The sequence below is a fragment of the Rhipicephalus sanguineus genome, chromosome 3 (genome assembly GCF_013339695.2).
Source record: "Rhipicephalus sanguineus isolate Rsan-2018 chromosome 3, BIME_Rsan_1.4, whole genome shotgun sequence".
NCBI lineage: Eukaryota > Metazoa > Arthropoda > Arachnida > Ixodida > Ixodidae > Rhipicephalus > Rhipicephalus sanguineus.
In genome coordinates this window covers 218,128,137-218,145,178 of record NC_051178.1, presented here as the reverse complement: position 1 = coordinate 218,145,178, position 17,042 = coordinate 218,128,137, and the positions used below count along the sequence as shown (strand labels likewise).

At 44.6% G+C, this 17,042-nt stretch overlaps 1 protein-coding gene across 1 annotated transcript in view; it reads right to left on the bottom strand.

Moving 5' to 3' along the window:
• LOC119386306 (zinc finger protein 135) overlaps nucleotides 1-16,777 on the bottom strand; it is a 100,040-nt gene extending 83,263 nt beyond the window's left edge. The window contains exons 1-3 of the mRNA XM_049414300.1: nucleotides 16,565-16,777; nucleotides 15,166-15,926; nucleotides 764-903 (exon numbers count right to left, since the gene is read on the bottom strand). Of these exons, the coding sequence (XP_049270257.1) occupies nucleotides 764-903; nucleotides 15,166-15,926; nucleotides 16,565-16,601 (938 nt within the window). The 5' untranslated portion in view covers nucleotides 16,602-16,777. The remainder of the gene's footprint in view (nucleotides 1-763; nucleotides 904-15,165; nucleotides 15,927-16,564) is intronic.
• Between the last annotated feature and the right edge of the window lie 265 nt (nucleotides 16,778-17,042).

Genomic DNA, 17,042 nt, shown 5'->3' with positions numbered 1-17,042 from the left:
AATATTCCAAAATGCGCGTAGCAACATTATAAGGCGCTGAATGTGTGAAAAAGTGGTTGTTATATTTATGTGCGTGTAATCAATGCATCGTTTGTTATTTTAACATATCGATTCCCGTGACATTTCTTCAGCACCTTTGAGTTTTCTTAGCTGCAAATGCTTGACAGGTATTCATTTGAAACATCTGACAATACACGTTCATGTTCTTTATACACAGAAAGTGCACGTAAAAACATACGTCGCATCTTTTTGATGATGTCTGATACATGATACTGTGCCGAAAACTAATTCAGCTTCGGATGCTCGATGCTGCGGATTCTACAAATATAGCGACGCACTCCTCGTAACTTTGTTGGAAAGGCTGCGAAATTATATATTCATTAGAAGTGGCTTGCAAATTTGTTGACAGTTCTTAGCAGGGCAATGTCATCAAATTTATGTATTTATATAAGGCCGATCACTGGAGTGACTAATATCTCGAAGAATGAAGCTGACAATAATAGGCCACAACTGAAGTTTTCTTTCACTCAAGAAACAAAACCACGAAATGGCGGGAATCAACTCAAGCTATATATATATATATATATATATATATATATATATATATATATATATATATATATATATATATATATATATATATATATATATATATATATTGATGCGTGCCAATCGCTTACCCGTTTTTTTTTTTTTTCGAGACGGCCGGGTCAAGTGACAACCACGCAAAACCACGGCTGCTGTAAGACAGTCAAGTACGTACCTTTGTTGGATCGAGCACGGGTGCCTTTGTAGACAATATATAATAGAAAAAATAAACAGTAATAGATGACAGAACCACATGACGGAGATTGCCAGAAGACAATCACGTTGGTGTGCAACGAAGATTCGCCAGTGCCTGTACAGCGGCTAACATCAAAGGACCAAAACGAAAGGTCTGTACAGACTGGAAGTAGACAGGGAAGCCAAAAATTGGGCTCACAAGCTGGAGGCATAACAAAACAATAATGAAAAATAAGAAGAAAACACAGACGAGTATAAGAAAAGCGTTTACCCCCCCCCCCCCTTTTTTTTTGTTGTTTACCGTATAGCTGTCAAAAGCGACCCACCTTAACTTTGTCCCTGTGAGTCGCTCGCAACGTGTGAGTTGGCTGCCATGTATATTTGTTTGAAATGAAATCTTGTCGTCGCCCACCAGCCGCTTTTCTGCACTTTTTTGTCTCCGCATGTTTTGCTGAGGTAAGTTTGAGTCTGTGCCTCGTTCAGCAAATGGCCAGACAACTTAACTCTCTGAATGAAAGGGATACACGTGCTTTTCACGGCAACCAACATCAGTACCACATGGCACTGCGGGGCAACGCACGCCACCGCAACGCGACAGCGTTCGGAAACAACCGGCACAGATGACAAAGGTTGAAAGATGGTAACTAGAAAAAAACGAGAGATAAGAGAAAACGGGAAGGTGGTGTCACGGCCGTTGGAATTCAACCAGCCGCCGTTTGCAGCTAGCAGGGATGAGCCCTGAATTTATAATAAATAAAATAACTTCTCACATTTTGTCCAGATTTTATGTTCACTATTGAATTCGTTACAAATTACCATGAAAACGGCGTGACGGCAAGAGACAAAAAGACTGAAAAGCGCAGGAATGCAAGCAGTTGTGTTCGTGTGTTTTCAGCTTTTTCATCACTCTTTTCGTCTGACCGTTTTCATATTAATCCGTAACAGCTCACCCAATTGTCAGTATTGAAGATATAGTCACTGAAATTTCAAATTGGCTCGAATCTCCTTCTATGAGATGGTCGCACACATGATAAGCATTATTTCATGGCAGTTTCATGCGATACCGTATGGTATGTGTACTATATAGATGTTTGGAGGAAGGAAAAAGTTTATCTTATTTTATGTAAAATTAACAGTAGCCGCTGCAATTTTTGAGATCACTTTTTCAAATGAAATTATTAAATCTGAAGCAACATACCCAGAGCCAAAACAAAGAATTTCGATGCATTAGGAAAGGTGCAGCGCCTCCATTTTGGTTAGTTGTGGTCTTCTAGGATACCAGAAAAATATGCCCATGCGATTTATTCCGCAATAAGCGATCGGTGTGCGAAGTTACATCTTGGGCAAGGCAGGAAGGAAGGAAACAGAAAAAGGAGAAGGCAGGGAGGTTAACCAGAAACACTTCCGGTTGGCTACCCTACACTGGGGGGTCGGGGAAGGGGAATAGGCAAGACCAAAAATTCCCAAGAGCTGCAAGTATGTACAAGAAATATCGGTAATTAACTGATGTGTACACGCTAGATGGATTTTAGAAGAAGATTTCGGGCGTCACATGAAGACGCACGCGCTCAAGCATAACTACCGCAAGCGCGCCGCGCATGTGATTCTGCGGGCGTCCGCGAAACCCGTCCCCCTCCGGTGGCGCTGCGGCGGCGGTCCGGGAAACTAGACCCGTCACGCCAGTTTCGGAGCACGCGGCAGGCCGTACCCGTGCGCTTTTTCATCCAGCGGCCGTGCCTATAGACACTAGCGCCAGAGTTCCCTCTAGTAAGTATGATTCTAGGGACCGTAACGGAACAATCGCCGAGTCGACGGAACAACGTTACGTTGCAGCTGGGCTTTTTCGCGCGCCTTTCGAGACGCTACAAGTGTCGCACCACATCAACTGTGCGCATTGGAAACACGGTGAGCGAATTTTTATTCTGTGCATGTGGTTAGAGGGCCATTTTTTGCGCGGAGAGTGCTGACGCCGTTAACAAAATTGCGGTTAGGCCTACCGTCACAACTCGCGTACTGCAAGTCAAACTTTTGTTCTGGCTTCCTATGCACGTCGCTACCACCTGACGGGCGTGCTTGCGAGAAGACAAGCAAGGGGACTAAGAAATTGATTGAAGTTTTTGCGAAGTGTTGTAAACACAACCGTCTTTGTTCCGAGGATTCCTTGTTAAACGTACCGACGCATCATGGTTAGGCGGCCGGAACAGCTCAGAAAGCTTAAATCTCATACGTGAGCTCTGAATAAGAGGACTGCCGCGAATACCTAGCACCCGTAGACACCGATGACGGGGAACAATGTACAGGTGTCGCTTGAGATCTGCTCACGTTTGTGCGTACAGTAGTGACGGTGATGAAGAGCACGAAAGCGAACTCCCATAGTAAGTGCAAACGCATGCAGTCGCCGAGGTGTTCCTTCCATAGATATGGGTGTCACTTCCACGCTACAGCATTGTCATAAACCAGTAGAACAAAGGTAGGCGTGTAAAATGAGTAAGGAAGAATAGGCATACCAGTGTGGTGCATTAACAAGGTAGTAACGAGGCACAGATAACGAACAACGATAGGATAAGTAGAGGCAAAGAGCGCTGATTTGCTGGTGCCTACCCGACCTTTTAACATCTTTGCGCTTTTAATACCTTCGTAATGGATACTTACCAACTCGCCCAACCTTAGAAGTACTTGTTGCTGGGCTAGTTGGTTCATCGTAATTCATTGTTCATCGCACAAACGTGATCTCAACCTTCATGCGTGGATCCGATTTTACTGCAGAAGTGTCCTTCGACTGTTAAAATTAGCTGTCTAGATCACGACTCGTCCCTTAAGGTGGTCATTCAGATAGGCTATATTGTGCGATGTCTTGATTATCCACAAAGCAAGCTTGCACTGTCTTGTTTTCCCGTACCTCCCACGTTTATAATCACTGTGCACCTTTATGTTTCTGCAGAACAAGTGGAGGCCATTGTCATTACTATTGAGTTGCAAATGATTGGAGCCATGATCAAGGGACTGTAGGTGCATCTGAGAAAAGTTCCTGCTTGGTTGTGTGTGCCTGTGCGACTGAACCTTGTGCAACTTTGGGAATCTTCTGTGGACTGTGCAACACCAAGGCATGTTCTGTAGACTCAAGGTAGCTACCCCATGGTATTTTTGTTTTTATTTTTGGAGATATTTTCACGTTCCTATTGATAGCTTGCATGTGGTTTCATGGATTCAGGTTCTTAACATGCTGTATTTCAACATGATCGCTTTGATAACATCTAGGTAGCATAATTAGGTCACCGTTAACCGACTTCGATGTGATCACAATGCCGCTGGATTGTTTTGGGCTCTGTGCATGCATAAGAAAGAACCTGATGCGGTGTACTGATAACATTAACGTGACATGGCAATTACGGTGAGGTCACTGCAAGCCATGCATTGCTTCTTTTTATTGTGCCTCTGTACAAAATATGTGCGTGGAAACCACAACATTAAATACGAGATATTTTTTGCTTAAATTTCTGTTTGTCCTATATGTGTATCTATTTGTTGACCCACTGTTAGCATTGCAGATGCCAGTGCATGGTTCATACACAGTGTAGAGTGCAAGCGGTTTTTTTAACTTTCATTTGTCATCTGCATTGCATCACGTAGCACTATCTTGATGTCACTGCAAAGCCGCACTTTTGTAAGACCAGTATTCAGCCCTCTTGTAAAATAACCTGCAAGAGCCTGTTAATATACATAATTTTACGTCACGAAGGATTCCGTTATCTTCTACATAATATACGTTGCTGTTATTGCATAGCCATACTTTTGTGAGACCACAGTGTTATGCGTATAATTTAGTGCGAGATACCTTCACAACGTCTTATTTTTTTGTGTTTGTGTTTTAGTCACATATACCGGGTGTCCCAGCTATCTTTAGCCAAGGGTTAAAAAATACAATATTAGAGGCAGGTGAGTGAATCAGTTGCAAATTGCTGACAGCGACCTTGCGCACCACAGGCAGTTTTCTGTTACGTAATTGATTAATTTATTAATTAGGATTATTTAATTAAGTTGCTAATATTGGCTTTAGGCAAGAAATGCAACTTGCAAAGTTCGAGAGCGTCTTCAGAAACCCCCATTGCATAATTTGCGATAAAGAAAGTCTCACGTATACAATTTTTCCCAAGCTACAAAAAGAACCACGTGGTTAAGCCACAGATGAGAGCAGCCTCACGTGGTTCTTTTTGCAGCTTGGAAAAAATCTTATATGTGAGACTTTCTTTATCGCAAATAATGCAATGGGGGTTTCTTAAGACACTCTCGAACTTTGCAAGTCGCATTTCTTGCCTCAAGTCAATATTTAGCAATTTAATTCATTAATCCTAATTAACAAATTAATCAATTACGGAACAGAAAATTGTCTGTGGTGCGCAAGGCGGCTGTCAGCAATTCGCAACTGATTTCACTCGCCTGCCTCTAATATTGTATTTTTCAACCCTTGGCTAAAGATAGCTGGGACAGCCAGTATATTTGCTGCACCAAGAACATTTTCCTGCTACAGGAAAGGTGTGCCTTAGCGAAGTATCCCAATCAGTTTTCTACATTGTGTATACATTGCTGTATGTTGCATGCCATAGTTCTATTTTATACAGATTAACTTTTCTGTGCAGTCCTTGCTTGGGATATGCCTACAGATAATGTGTCATTGCTATCAGTCTATATTCATGACATCCAATAAAAGAGCCCATCTGTTTTTTGCATCATGTGGATTACTGTTTATTGTTGGAAACATGCCATTTCATGTCTGTACAAAATGTATTTGTATTCCTTGTGCCCGATATTTGTTCACTTCTATTCTGTTCCTTTAGGTTGCAGTTTGTAGTTCAGGTGTAAGCGTAGTCAATTTATTCCAGTAATTTCATTTTCCTTCAGAAAAAACATGTTAACATCACTGCTTTAGGTGGACAAGTAAAACAAGTTAAGGGCAGATTACTAAGTAAAGGAACTCTAGACTTTAAGTTGTGTTAAGTGACTTCAAGGTGCATTTATTATTTCTCTTCTGTGCTACTCTACTGATGCTGAAATTAACATGTACACTTTATCTTGTTATTTTCAATTCTTGTGGGTCCTTATCGGCTTTTAGTTAATGTGTTCATATGCTAGGGTCTGCTGTGCCAGGTGTTTTTATGCATACAAGTGATGTGTTTGCAGTATGCTTTTTAATAAAAATGCTGTTGATCTGCTTTATGTGCAAGTCTATGCCTCGGTCAGATCGTCGCGAAAAGCTGCACAAGTCTTATTAAAAGGCTTATATGCATCATTTCTGATGACTGTGTACCAATGCAGTCAACATTAAGATGTTGAACTTGCTGGGGATGCTATGGGTGTTGTTGAATGGGCTGCTGCTATGGATCTTGTGCTCAGTGCTAATATGTTGTCACTCATCAAACTGTTACCAGTGAGACTGTCCTATATTTGCCTTGGCGTACGTATTAGTGAACGCAACAGCACAGTAAAGCAAGGGAAGAATGGTGCATATAATTGGTGCTCTGATTCTTGAATAGAGTACAACCACTATAGCATGGAAAAAGCTGAAGTATGACAAGCGATACACCAACAAAAACCAATTCATACTTCTCCATTTTCAATGCTTCAGAAGCTGTACTCCTAACAACCTATGCACCATGCTTCACTTTCTTTACTGTGCTATTGCGTTCACAAATGTGTGACCTCAAAGCAACTAAAAGACCTTCTTACTGGTAAAGTTTTCATGGGTGACAACATATTACCTCAAGACACAACATCCTCAGCAAGAGCCCATTCAACATATTTAATGTAAGTTACATTGGTGTGCAGTCGTCATAAATGTATGAGAACTGCTTCCACGTGCACCAAATTAGCCAAAATATGCATGATAAAGGCACTGTATATTAACTTGAATAGTCATATAGCTGTTAATTTAGATATTAGGCTTGTTAATGTGGAACTGAATGATGCATGTAAGTCTTTTATTAACCGGTATGTGCCCATTGTGCTACATATAGGACGCTTCTTTGATGCACTCCCCAGTACATCGCTATTTCTTCAGCTGATGAGTAGCGCCACCTACAGCACATCATGCAGGCCTCAATGAGGCCTGCTTGATGCGCGGTAGGCGGCGCTAGTCATCAGCTAAAGAAATAGCGATGTTAGAGTGCATCAAAGAAGCGTCCTATATGTAGGACACTGGGCATATATGGGTTAATTAAGGCTTCAAAAGTTCCGGATTTATCACGGATGTCCGCATTTAAAATCCGACAAGTGTCCCGTGGACGTTCATGTCCAAATTATTGAGTCCGGCGGACGTCTGAATATCCGTGAAAGACGTGTCCAGGACGTCCAGTTTAATGCCTTTTTGTTTGCGCGGGACGGTCCGTCAGATATCCGCCGTACGTCATTGGGATGTGTACGGATGTCCACTGGACTCACGAACATCCGGCACTGAACATCCATCGGATGTACTGGGGATTGCTTGTGGTCCATTGGGGTGTCCTGAATTCAGCGTGATCGCATAGCGTCAACGTGCTGCAAAATTGCGACGAGGCGCCGCTACGGATGTCTACTTCAAACGCCAGCTGCTACATTTCAGGTCAAATAATAAATGCGCAGATGATGGATTTATTAGCGCTGCTGATAGTCTTAAGAATCTGTATAAATTCAAGCGAACACACGCAAGGTAACATAAAGCAGGGCATACACAGACAGCAACGCACACTCTCGAGTGCCTCAAATTTCACCTCACTTGACGACCGTCGGACCCATCGGATTCGAAGGGGATCGCGAAATAATTCGATATATCCATTATTACAAATGGAAAATATGCCTGTAAGCTTTCATGTTAACACGTCTCGGACAGTCTCATGAGATGACTGATTCCTTTAAGTTGCTTCGAAGCCGTAAATGTTTTATCAACCACTTTGCGGCAGCGAACCCTTCTCGGCCACGAAGGGCTAGAGCTTCACAGCGTGACGTTTAGTTTTCTTCGCATAACGCCACTGTGCAGCGGTGAAGCTTAACAAGGCAAATCCCTCATTCTGGAGCGCACTGAATTATACCAGGCGCTTACATCGGAACACCACTGATACTTTGAAGAGTGAACTTGTTGGCTAGTTGGTTCAACATAACTTAAGGGAGCAGCACGAAAGACAGGTACAGAAAAGGCACACACACACCCACACGTAGCGCAGTATGTGTGGTTGTATGTGTGCCTTTTCTGTCCCTGTCTTTCGCGCTTCATCCAAACTGACAGCAGAGTCGATGTCTTAGCAATCTCAGTCACTTCTAAGCGAACACTCGCGAGGTAACACAACAAAGCATGACACAGATACACAAAATCTTTAAAGAAGACACGCCATCAAGTGCCTCTAACTTCAAGTTTCAACTCGGCCTCTCGTTGCTCTCGTCTGCTCTCGCCAACTTGACTAGGGAATTTCTGGGTACACCACGGCGCTAGTTTTGCTCGGCGGCACAAGGTAGCCAACATGAAACATGCTTACACCGCTAACATTGGGCGATGTTTAGGTGGCTTTTTAGTCTCGTGCAGTCTGCGTCAACGTTTATAGAACCAGGTCAGTTGCAAAACTGAGCGATGTTGCGCGGCGCCGCCGCCATCAGCGACAGATGTGGCGCTGCTGTCGCAACAGGATTCACTCCACTCTCTTCAGCCGGCGTTGCGGCGCGTCAGTATCCATGGAGGCTGCTTTCTGCGTGAACAGTTTCGCGCTTTCTATTGTGCTTCGGATGTGCGTGTCTTCACCATGCCGACATATATTGTGTTCTCAGCTGTACGAGCGGTTACAGGAAATCTGAGACGCCTTTCTTTAGTGCCTAGGGTTATCAACTCTTCAATGAAGGGAGTCGGGAAGGGGGTCATTGTTTCTTTATTGTTTCGGCCTCTTCAGCTGGCTACGTGCTGTTCGCAACACTTCCTTTTGCTGGAGAATGTACCCGTAAAATTTGTCGCGCTGCTTTGGCGAAGCAACGGAGAAAAGGAGCCGACGACCCGTCCAACGGGCGCGGAGGCACCCGAGTAACTGTCGCCTAGTTGGAGCACAACATCCTCGAGGTCTAGGCTCTGAGATTATCGGACTCTAATAGCCGTAATCTTAAGATAGGGAACATCCGCGCCCTGCGAGGCCGGGGACTTCCCACACGCCGGATGTGTAAATAAATGTTATTTCTCTCTCTCTTCGAACAGAAGTTCAGCCAAAGTAACTAAAGCCCTTCGCAGCCACCGCAACATTGCTTCGTGCGTGCTATTCGTGAGAACTTACGTGTTCTGGAGCGTGACGCGCGTTGTCGGGCGTGCGTTGGATCACATAAAAATTTCTAATTGGACGGTCCGGAATAAACCCAGGACATATAGCTGTCCCGACCGGGAAGGCTCGCGACGCTGTATGAAAAGTCGGGACAGTCCCGCGAAATCCGAGACGTTTGGTAACCCACCTATTTATGCCCCGCGTGACCCTGACCAGCGAGCGGCGTGGGATCGCGCTATTCCTCGTGAGGACAAGAAACTGTCCGACGTATCACGTGTATGTGATATGCACTTTCGTGAGGAAGACATCCTGAAGACATACTCACGTGGTCAATAGTAAGAATTAAGGTTGAAATCGTCAGCGCAAAGGAGCCTCGTCGAAGGATGCGTCCCAAAGATATTGCCGAACTTGCCTTTTCATTGATTCTAAAAAAATGTGCTGTAAATAATGTTACAGTTAATTAGAGCTGTTTTGATAAAGTTTAATACCTGAGACTAAATAAGTTGTGCCGTTTGTGTGCATCATCGGAAAAGTTGTTTCTCTGCATTGCGTGCGTGAAATAAATACAATTTTTCTTTCTGTAGCAGGACTGAAATTGTGGCGTGCAGTACACACACGGCAATTTTACCACTCCATAATTGCAAGTAACGACAACCGCGATACAAAGTGAGAACTCCTTACTTCAAAAAAGTTATAGTGAAGAATTATCGGAAAGAAAACAGCGAAAAAAAAAAAGACGGAGCACCAGAAAAAAGGATTACACAAAGAAACAGCGCTGACTAAACAAATATTTATTTGTTGACATCGCGCAATACCTGCAGTCCACAGCGAAAAGAAATAAGTACCAACACGCCCAAGTATGCACTTTAGCTAAATAATTACGCTACAGGAATGCGCCATGTAGTTAATTTCTGTAATGGACAGACTCTCAAGTTATGTTATCAAGCATGAGTTATCGTGGGCAGTCTAGAAAGTCATAGCTTTAGTGACTTTGTCTACCGCTGCTAAATATTACTCAGTTTTAGGTTCCAGCAACAGCGGAACGAAAAATCTCGATAATATACAGTCGGAGAGTAAACAACGGAGCCCTTTCTGAATGGCTGCCCCGGCGTCTTGCCACGCAGACCAATAAACGTTGCCCATAGGTGCAGGCTTGTATGCATCTGCATTTGAGGAGGAAATTCTAACGCTGTATCCGAGTACAGTTGTAAGTCAGCACCTTGCTCGTCTTTAGTGGACGAGCAAGGCGCTGGTGATGCATGGTGAACCACAGCACAGCTCAGTAGCTGTGCTGTGGTTCACCATGCATCACCAACTCGCCCAAATTTTCACATTACCAGCCCTCCTGTTCATCCTGTAACAATGGCAATTACACAATACTTGACAGTGACTAGATGACCTTCCTTAAAGGGACCGACAACTGATTTTTCTCGACAAAGTTTTTTACGGCGCGACAGGAAGCCCACCCTTCGTAGCGTTTGTAGCTGCAGTGGTTTATCCGAAAAGCACGTAGTTATTTTATAAGCAGTATTTTTCGATCTGAAAAGCTCCAAACACGCATGGAGGCTTGCTCCAGCAACGCTGAGAATTGATAGCGATGCCACTAGCCCTTGTGAAAGCTGTCGTTGTTCTGCTTCGCAGGTACTGCAACTATGATTAACCACCTTTATTTTGAGCTTTCCAACCATTTTTGAAAATAGCAAGCTGTTACAATGAGATGTGTGGTTTTATACACCTTCCCGGTATTTGTACAGCGTTGTGTGCGCCTGCACCTATGTCATGGATGACTTGTCCCGGTGTCGTTACTCTCTCGATACACGAGCCAAGACAAGTAATCGAAAACGTAACTGTGCATATGTATGGCCGCACCGAGTAGCAGCGCGCGTCATTTCTGAGACGAAGCGTAGGTAGCAAAACTATGTCGCTCCAAAATCTTAGCGACCTGGAAACTGCGTGCACGGTTGCATGAGCACGCTGAAAAGTTGCTCAAGACGCGCTGACGAGCATGGGATCATTATGTCACGCGAAGGCAGCGCCACTTTAATGTATACTACTAACGCAGGCCTATATGTATATTATTATGGAGTAATACATTTTAATATAAAGAAACAAACAATATTTCAATACTAACAAAAAAAAAATCGTCAACCGCGTACAGCAATCAACGGTCACGTGGCCGTCTTCATCGGATCATTCATGTTTTTGCCGCCAGAGGCGCCACAGGTCATTTTCCATCACGAAAAAAACATAAATCCATCATGAAAAAAACAGGGTTGGTTTGAGTCAGTGCGACGGACAATCTTTACATCAGTGGAGTCAACTCATTTCATATTCTGGGCAGTTGTCGGTCCCTTTAAGACTTTTAGGATCAGTGACTTTGGTACCATCTGTATTTTTGAAAATTTGCCAAGTTTTCAGCTTTTTTTGCCCAGCAGATGCTGTTACCCTGCGAGGATTCAAGGAGTTTTTAACAGCGCAGCTGTTTAGGGCAGCCATAATTTCTGTGGCTTATCCTGCGAGGCCTGCCCTGTGTGGCCTATCAGGTGTGTGCCACAGAAATTGGGTAAATCCCAGTACTCACCACTGGTCCACTAAAAAGGCAACAGTCAGCCCAACACTAGGGAACGAGAAAGGAAATGAGAGCTGCAAGAAGACCCTGATGCGATGGAAGGCCTACGCCAACAATGACGTGCCAGTAGATCTATGAGAGGTGTGAACACTTGGTTTCAGCGCAAGTTTCTGTCTCTGGAGTTCGGACATGTGTGTCATGTCCGTGACTGTGTGTGGTTTAACTCGAACCTCTCTGCACTGAGAATTAATGCAGAAAAAACCTTGTATCACCTAGCTAAATCCTAGCAATGACCTAGAAACAATCTAGAAACAACCTTCATCACCTAGCTAAGGCCTAGAAACAACCTAGAAGCAACCAGATTAGTCTTCAGAATCATCCAGTTTCGCTGTTTCAAGGCTTGCGTGGCTTAGTGTAAACTTCAAACATTTTTTTTTTTTGCCTTATGGGCGGTTTCAGTTTGTCGCGCTTGAAAAAACTTGTGTCTATCTGGTTTCTAATTTCTCAAAGATCGGCTGCTTCATACCTGTTCATTTATTACCCACAGGGGTGCGACTTCAGTGGTTCAACAGTGGAGCACGTGATGCCACTGTGTACGAACAATGCTGCCACACCTGCATGCTTGCTTTCTTGAGCATTGCAATAATTGATTGCGTCTTCGTGGCAATAAGATAAAGGCTTGCTCAAAACTTCTCACTTTTGTTGTTCTGACACATAGATTTAACGTGCATCCACACACACGGCAACTATGCTATGGACACTGGTCTCTGTTGCAAGTGAGCCAACTGGCGACTCCTTCAATACGGCCCAAATTGGAATCAGATTAATTGGATGCCAGCCACCGAGACAAGGAATCACTAAGCAGTTCCAACTTGGAATTCCTTAGATTTTATTATTCATGAATAAGCAATGCATTTGTACACATGAAAAATATTTCGTCACTTTATGGTCGCTCTTCAAAAATTTGGATAAATATTTTTCTAAATAGTTCAGTCTGAAGATTGTTAATCTGCAGTAACTAAAATCAATCCAGCAGGGTCGTGTTTTGGCAATTGGACCTTACAGAGTTGACAAACGTTACTTAACTGCCAAAGCTGATCACCAAAAGGAAACTTGGTGACATATGGTAGTGCTATAACCTCAGAGACAGCAGTAAAAGAATGTGGCAGCATCAAAACAGCTAAAAATAAATTGTATAGAAAGGACCAAAATATGTGATATGAAACATAAGCAGGGCAATGATACAAGCAACTTCGATAACACAGTGAACTGCACAGTTCAGACAAGCCTGAATCCAACATTGCGTGCATACATAAGTACTGACGAGGTTGGAAGGGCATGTTCATGAAGAACCATCTGGAAAAGATGGCATAATAGTCGATTTGGTCAAAGATTGAGGAATCTTATACTCAAGAAGCTGGCAACACTCTACCCATTTTGAACTCTGAAGATAACCAAGTTTTGAAAACAACATAATGTTAATACACAAGGGAGACATGAAAGACTATACTCGGCGACAACTTATCTTGACAGTGGAGCGAAGGCTACAGAGGCGGAGCTTCCGCACATTCGTGTTGCTCCGCAAGTAGTGCGGCAGCTTGCGGCTGATTTCGGTTTTGCTCGCTCTCAGTTTAGAAAAACACATACACGAAAAATGCGAACGGGGTGACATTTAGATTGTTCAGTGTACAGTTTCGTGTCGTAATACGAGCATATTTTTCTTGGAGAGCTAAAGAGCACGTTTGCGGCCGCACACTGGCCAACTACGTCACGGACGCCATGTTTACTTTGGAAAACGGGCGTGCTGAAAAGGTGGTGCTGTCTAAGAAATGGAAAGAAAAGGAAAGAATTCTTGCAAAGTGAACAATAGCTGTATTTTACCTACGACTTCCCGCAACTGTTTGAGTCTCATAATAAATAAAGCAGCATTTATTTCAGCAAGGCAAATCAGATAATTATCAGTAAACTAAAGTACTATTTTCTGGCGCAGTAGCAGGCATGCGCTTTGGTTTTGTAGCTTCCACAGTGCTGTCAAGAAAAGTTGTCGCCGAGTATATAACTATAGATGAATCAGCTTACTTTTTGGCACTATTCATGAAGGGAATTTTGAATAGAATAAGAACGCTTCAGTTCAATCAACCAGCCTAGAGAACAAGCTGGCTTCAGGAAAGAATGAGAGCTATGTGCTCAATCGCATGATTTACTGAAGCACAATGAACTCCTTTATAGCAAATATGAGATTAGTGATTTTTGATCCAACATAGTATCCCCAACAATTCACCCTTCAAAACATTTTTATACAGCTATCATAAACTATGAAAAGGCATTCAACTCCGTAGAGTTACCAGATGCCTTAGAGACATTGTCTTGTCAAGGGGTACGTGAAACACGCATGGATAATGTAGCAAACATACAGATATTCCGAAGGTACACTGCTTCACAACAACAGCAGGAAAATTCCGATTGCAAATCAGGCAAGGAGGTACAATCTCTCTAACGCTGTTCATTGCATGCTAGAATAATTCAAACGACTAGCTTAGGAAGAAATAGGAATAAAGGTTTACAGAGAATATTTCAGTAACTGGTGGATTGGAGATGACAGCATGCTTTCAGGCAATGATGGTGACGAAATGGCTGAACCAAGGAAGCAGGGTTGATCATAAATGTGCAAAAGGCAAAGATAATTTTGGCAGGTCTGGAGCCTAGAGTTTGCATATATCAAGGTCTAATACTGACATGGGATTGGATTGGAAAAACTTTATTTACGTCCTGCAGGACGCGCTCAGCGCGTAGCGGGCGTCTCCCACGTAGGGACCGACAGAGAATATCTGGCGGCCGCTTCGTGGGCCTGCTGGACAGCCCATTGCTGGTCGGCGAGAAGCGAGCTTCTGAGGGACGTCTCCCACTTGTGTGAGGTAGAGCCGGGATGAGCGTTTCTACACTCCCAGAGCATGTGTGTGAGTGTCGCCGTGTGTCCGCACGAGGGGCACGTGTCGCTGGGGTACGCGTCGGGATGTACTGACATGGGAAGCCATGTACTGACATGGGAAGCTACTCATGCAAAGGAAGTTCTCAGAAGAGTAAGAATACAACAGACATTTCATACCTATGACCTTATAAAGTGGAGGTAAGACAGCAGTGTGGATCAGAGAACGAACAGGGATGTTCCACTAAGACAAAAAAAGTGTACCTGGGTGGGTTATGTAATACGAAGGACAGATAACCGGAATGCATAACAAGAGATGAAAAATCTCGCCAAGGTCGGCAGGGAAACTAATGATCGAGATAGGCCTTCATCCCACAGTGGACATAAGATAGGTTGAAGGAATCACAGTGGTTTAGACATTGTCCAGCACAAGCCTTTCAGTGGCTAAATTTTTAAGTAGCAATGCATCAGCACATTTCATAGCCTTGCACAGAGGGATACGCTTGTATTTCCCATACCACCAAGTCGCCCAATCAGCCACTCTTGCACACAGAGCAAAATGAGTAACACAGTAAGAGTGCAATGTCATCACTGTATTTGAGACAATGTACAGACATGATTCAAGCAGTTCCATCGGCTACACTCTGGTAGCCCACAATCATCTCATTGGGTTCCTCCATCTCAACCAGAATGACAGTGTCCGGCCTCGGTGCCTCATCTTCACTTTCCTCCTTCTTAGAAGACCGGTGATTATCGTGCGTCTTGCGATGCTGCCTGAGGTTAGCGGATGAGCCAAAACGTTTACCACACTCTGGACAGGGGAACGGCCGTTCGCCAGTGTGTATGCGCAGGTGCTGCCTCAGATTGCTGGACGTCTGAAAGGCACGAGGGCACTCAGAGCAGGCAAATGGCCGCTCGCCTGTGTGAGTCCTTTCGTGCTGCCTCAGATTCGTGGACGTACCAAACGAACGGTCACAGTGTGGACACGGGAAGGGCCGCTCACCTGTATGCGTTCGTCGGTGCTGCCTCAGGTTACTCTCAGTATTAAAACGCTTCTGGCACGTGTCACATGCAAAGGGCCGTTCTGAAGAAGTGTGGCATATGGTGTAGTGCTGCCTGAGATTGCTGGCACTGCTGATTATTTTCTTGCAGACGGGACACATCTGTGGTCCCGATCTCCCCGTAACCCTGCTGGTTGTCACCGTCTCTTCAGCAGCAACGAGGGGAGCCCTCTTGGTCAGCGAGCTCTTGGCCACCACCAGCTCTCGAGGCTTCACTCCACGGTGTGCCAGCAGTATGGCACTGCTGCGGTGAAAGCACGGCTCTGGTTCTTTCACTTGGGCTGGCTCACTGGATGCGGGCTGCTCGGCCGGCTTCTTGTCATCTGAGAATATAACGATTGCCGGCACTGCATTAAATGCCATCAGCACAGCCCAAATGGTTATGAGGTAGGGCCATCTAGCTGCGTAGCGCTTGTGTAAAATGATTTCGAAACAATGAGCACTGCCTTTAGTTGTTCAGCGTAATCATATGAATGCAATAGGTGCGGCACCGCAACAGTAAGAACATTAGTTCAGCACAGCTTGCAAGCATCGTGGATTTTTAGCAGAGCGTGTATCCTAGTTCGGATCCGTTCTCATTTTTTTCTTCACAGAGCAAAATGCATTTATCGATTTGTCATTTTCATTAGGATTCAGACGGTATCAGAAGAAAAATATATATCACACTCCCCCTGAGGGAAAACATTCCCAGCTCCTCGCAAATATCAATTTTAGGCCATGTCGACGTGGGCGCAGCCGACGCAGTGGCAGTGACGGTGCTCGGCTGCTGACAAGACGCGGGTTCGATTTCGGCCGCATTTTGTAACCGCAGATAGCCAACCCGAGCCCTCCACTACGGCGTCTCTCATAGCCTGCGTCGCTTTGGGATCTTATACCCCACAAACCAACCAAAGCAGCGCTAAGAGATAGCATAAACCACAATCGCCATCCTGATCAACAAAATGTAGTTCGGCCTGCTTACCCGACTCCTCCGTGCGATCAGCTATCCGTTTAATCATTATTGCAGTTCGGCCAGCAGCGAGAGATGATCTACGCCTCCCGGCGACAAGGTGGTCAGGCTTTAAATGGCTTCACTGAAGAGGCCGCCGCGCGAAATGCTCGCGATACAGAGGCTCTCTACTCGCGAGGTTCTAAACGCCGCCATTTTGAAATCTGCAATAGAGGAGAGAGAGAGGATACACGGGGAGGCGCATGTTTTCGTGGCCGCTACATGCCGCTACAGGGAGCGACCGCAGCGCCGCCATTCGGTAGAGCCTGAAACGCCCTTTTTAGGCACTTTTTCTCCCTGAAGACGGCCGCTGGCCTAGGTACTGAGGAGAACACCCCTAGCTCCACTCGTCTCTAGAACGGGAGCGACTAAAAAGCCACCAAAACATGCCCGCGTTGCCAGACCACTTTTTGGTGCTGTCCCTAGGAAATTCCAAGCGAGATGTACCTAG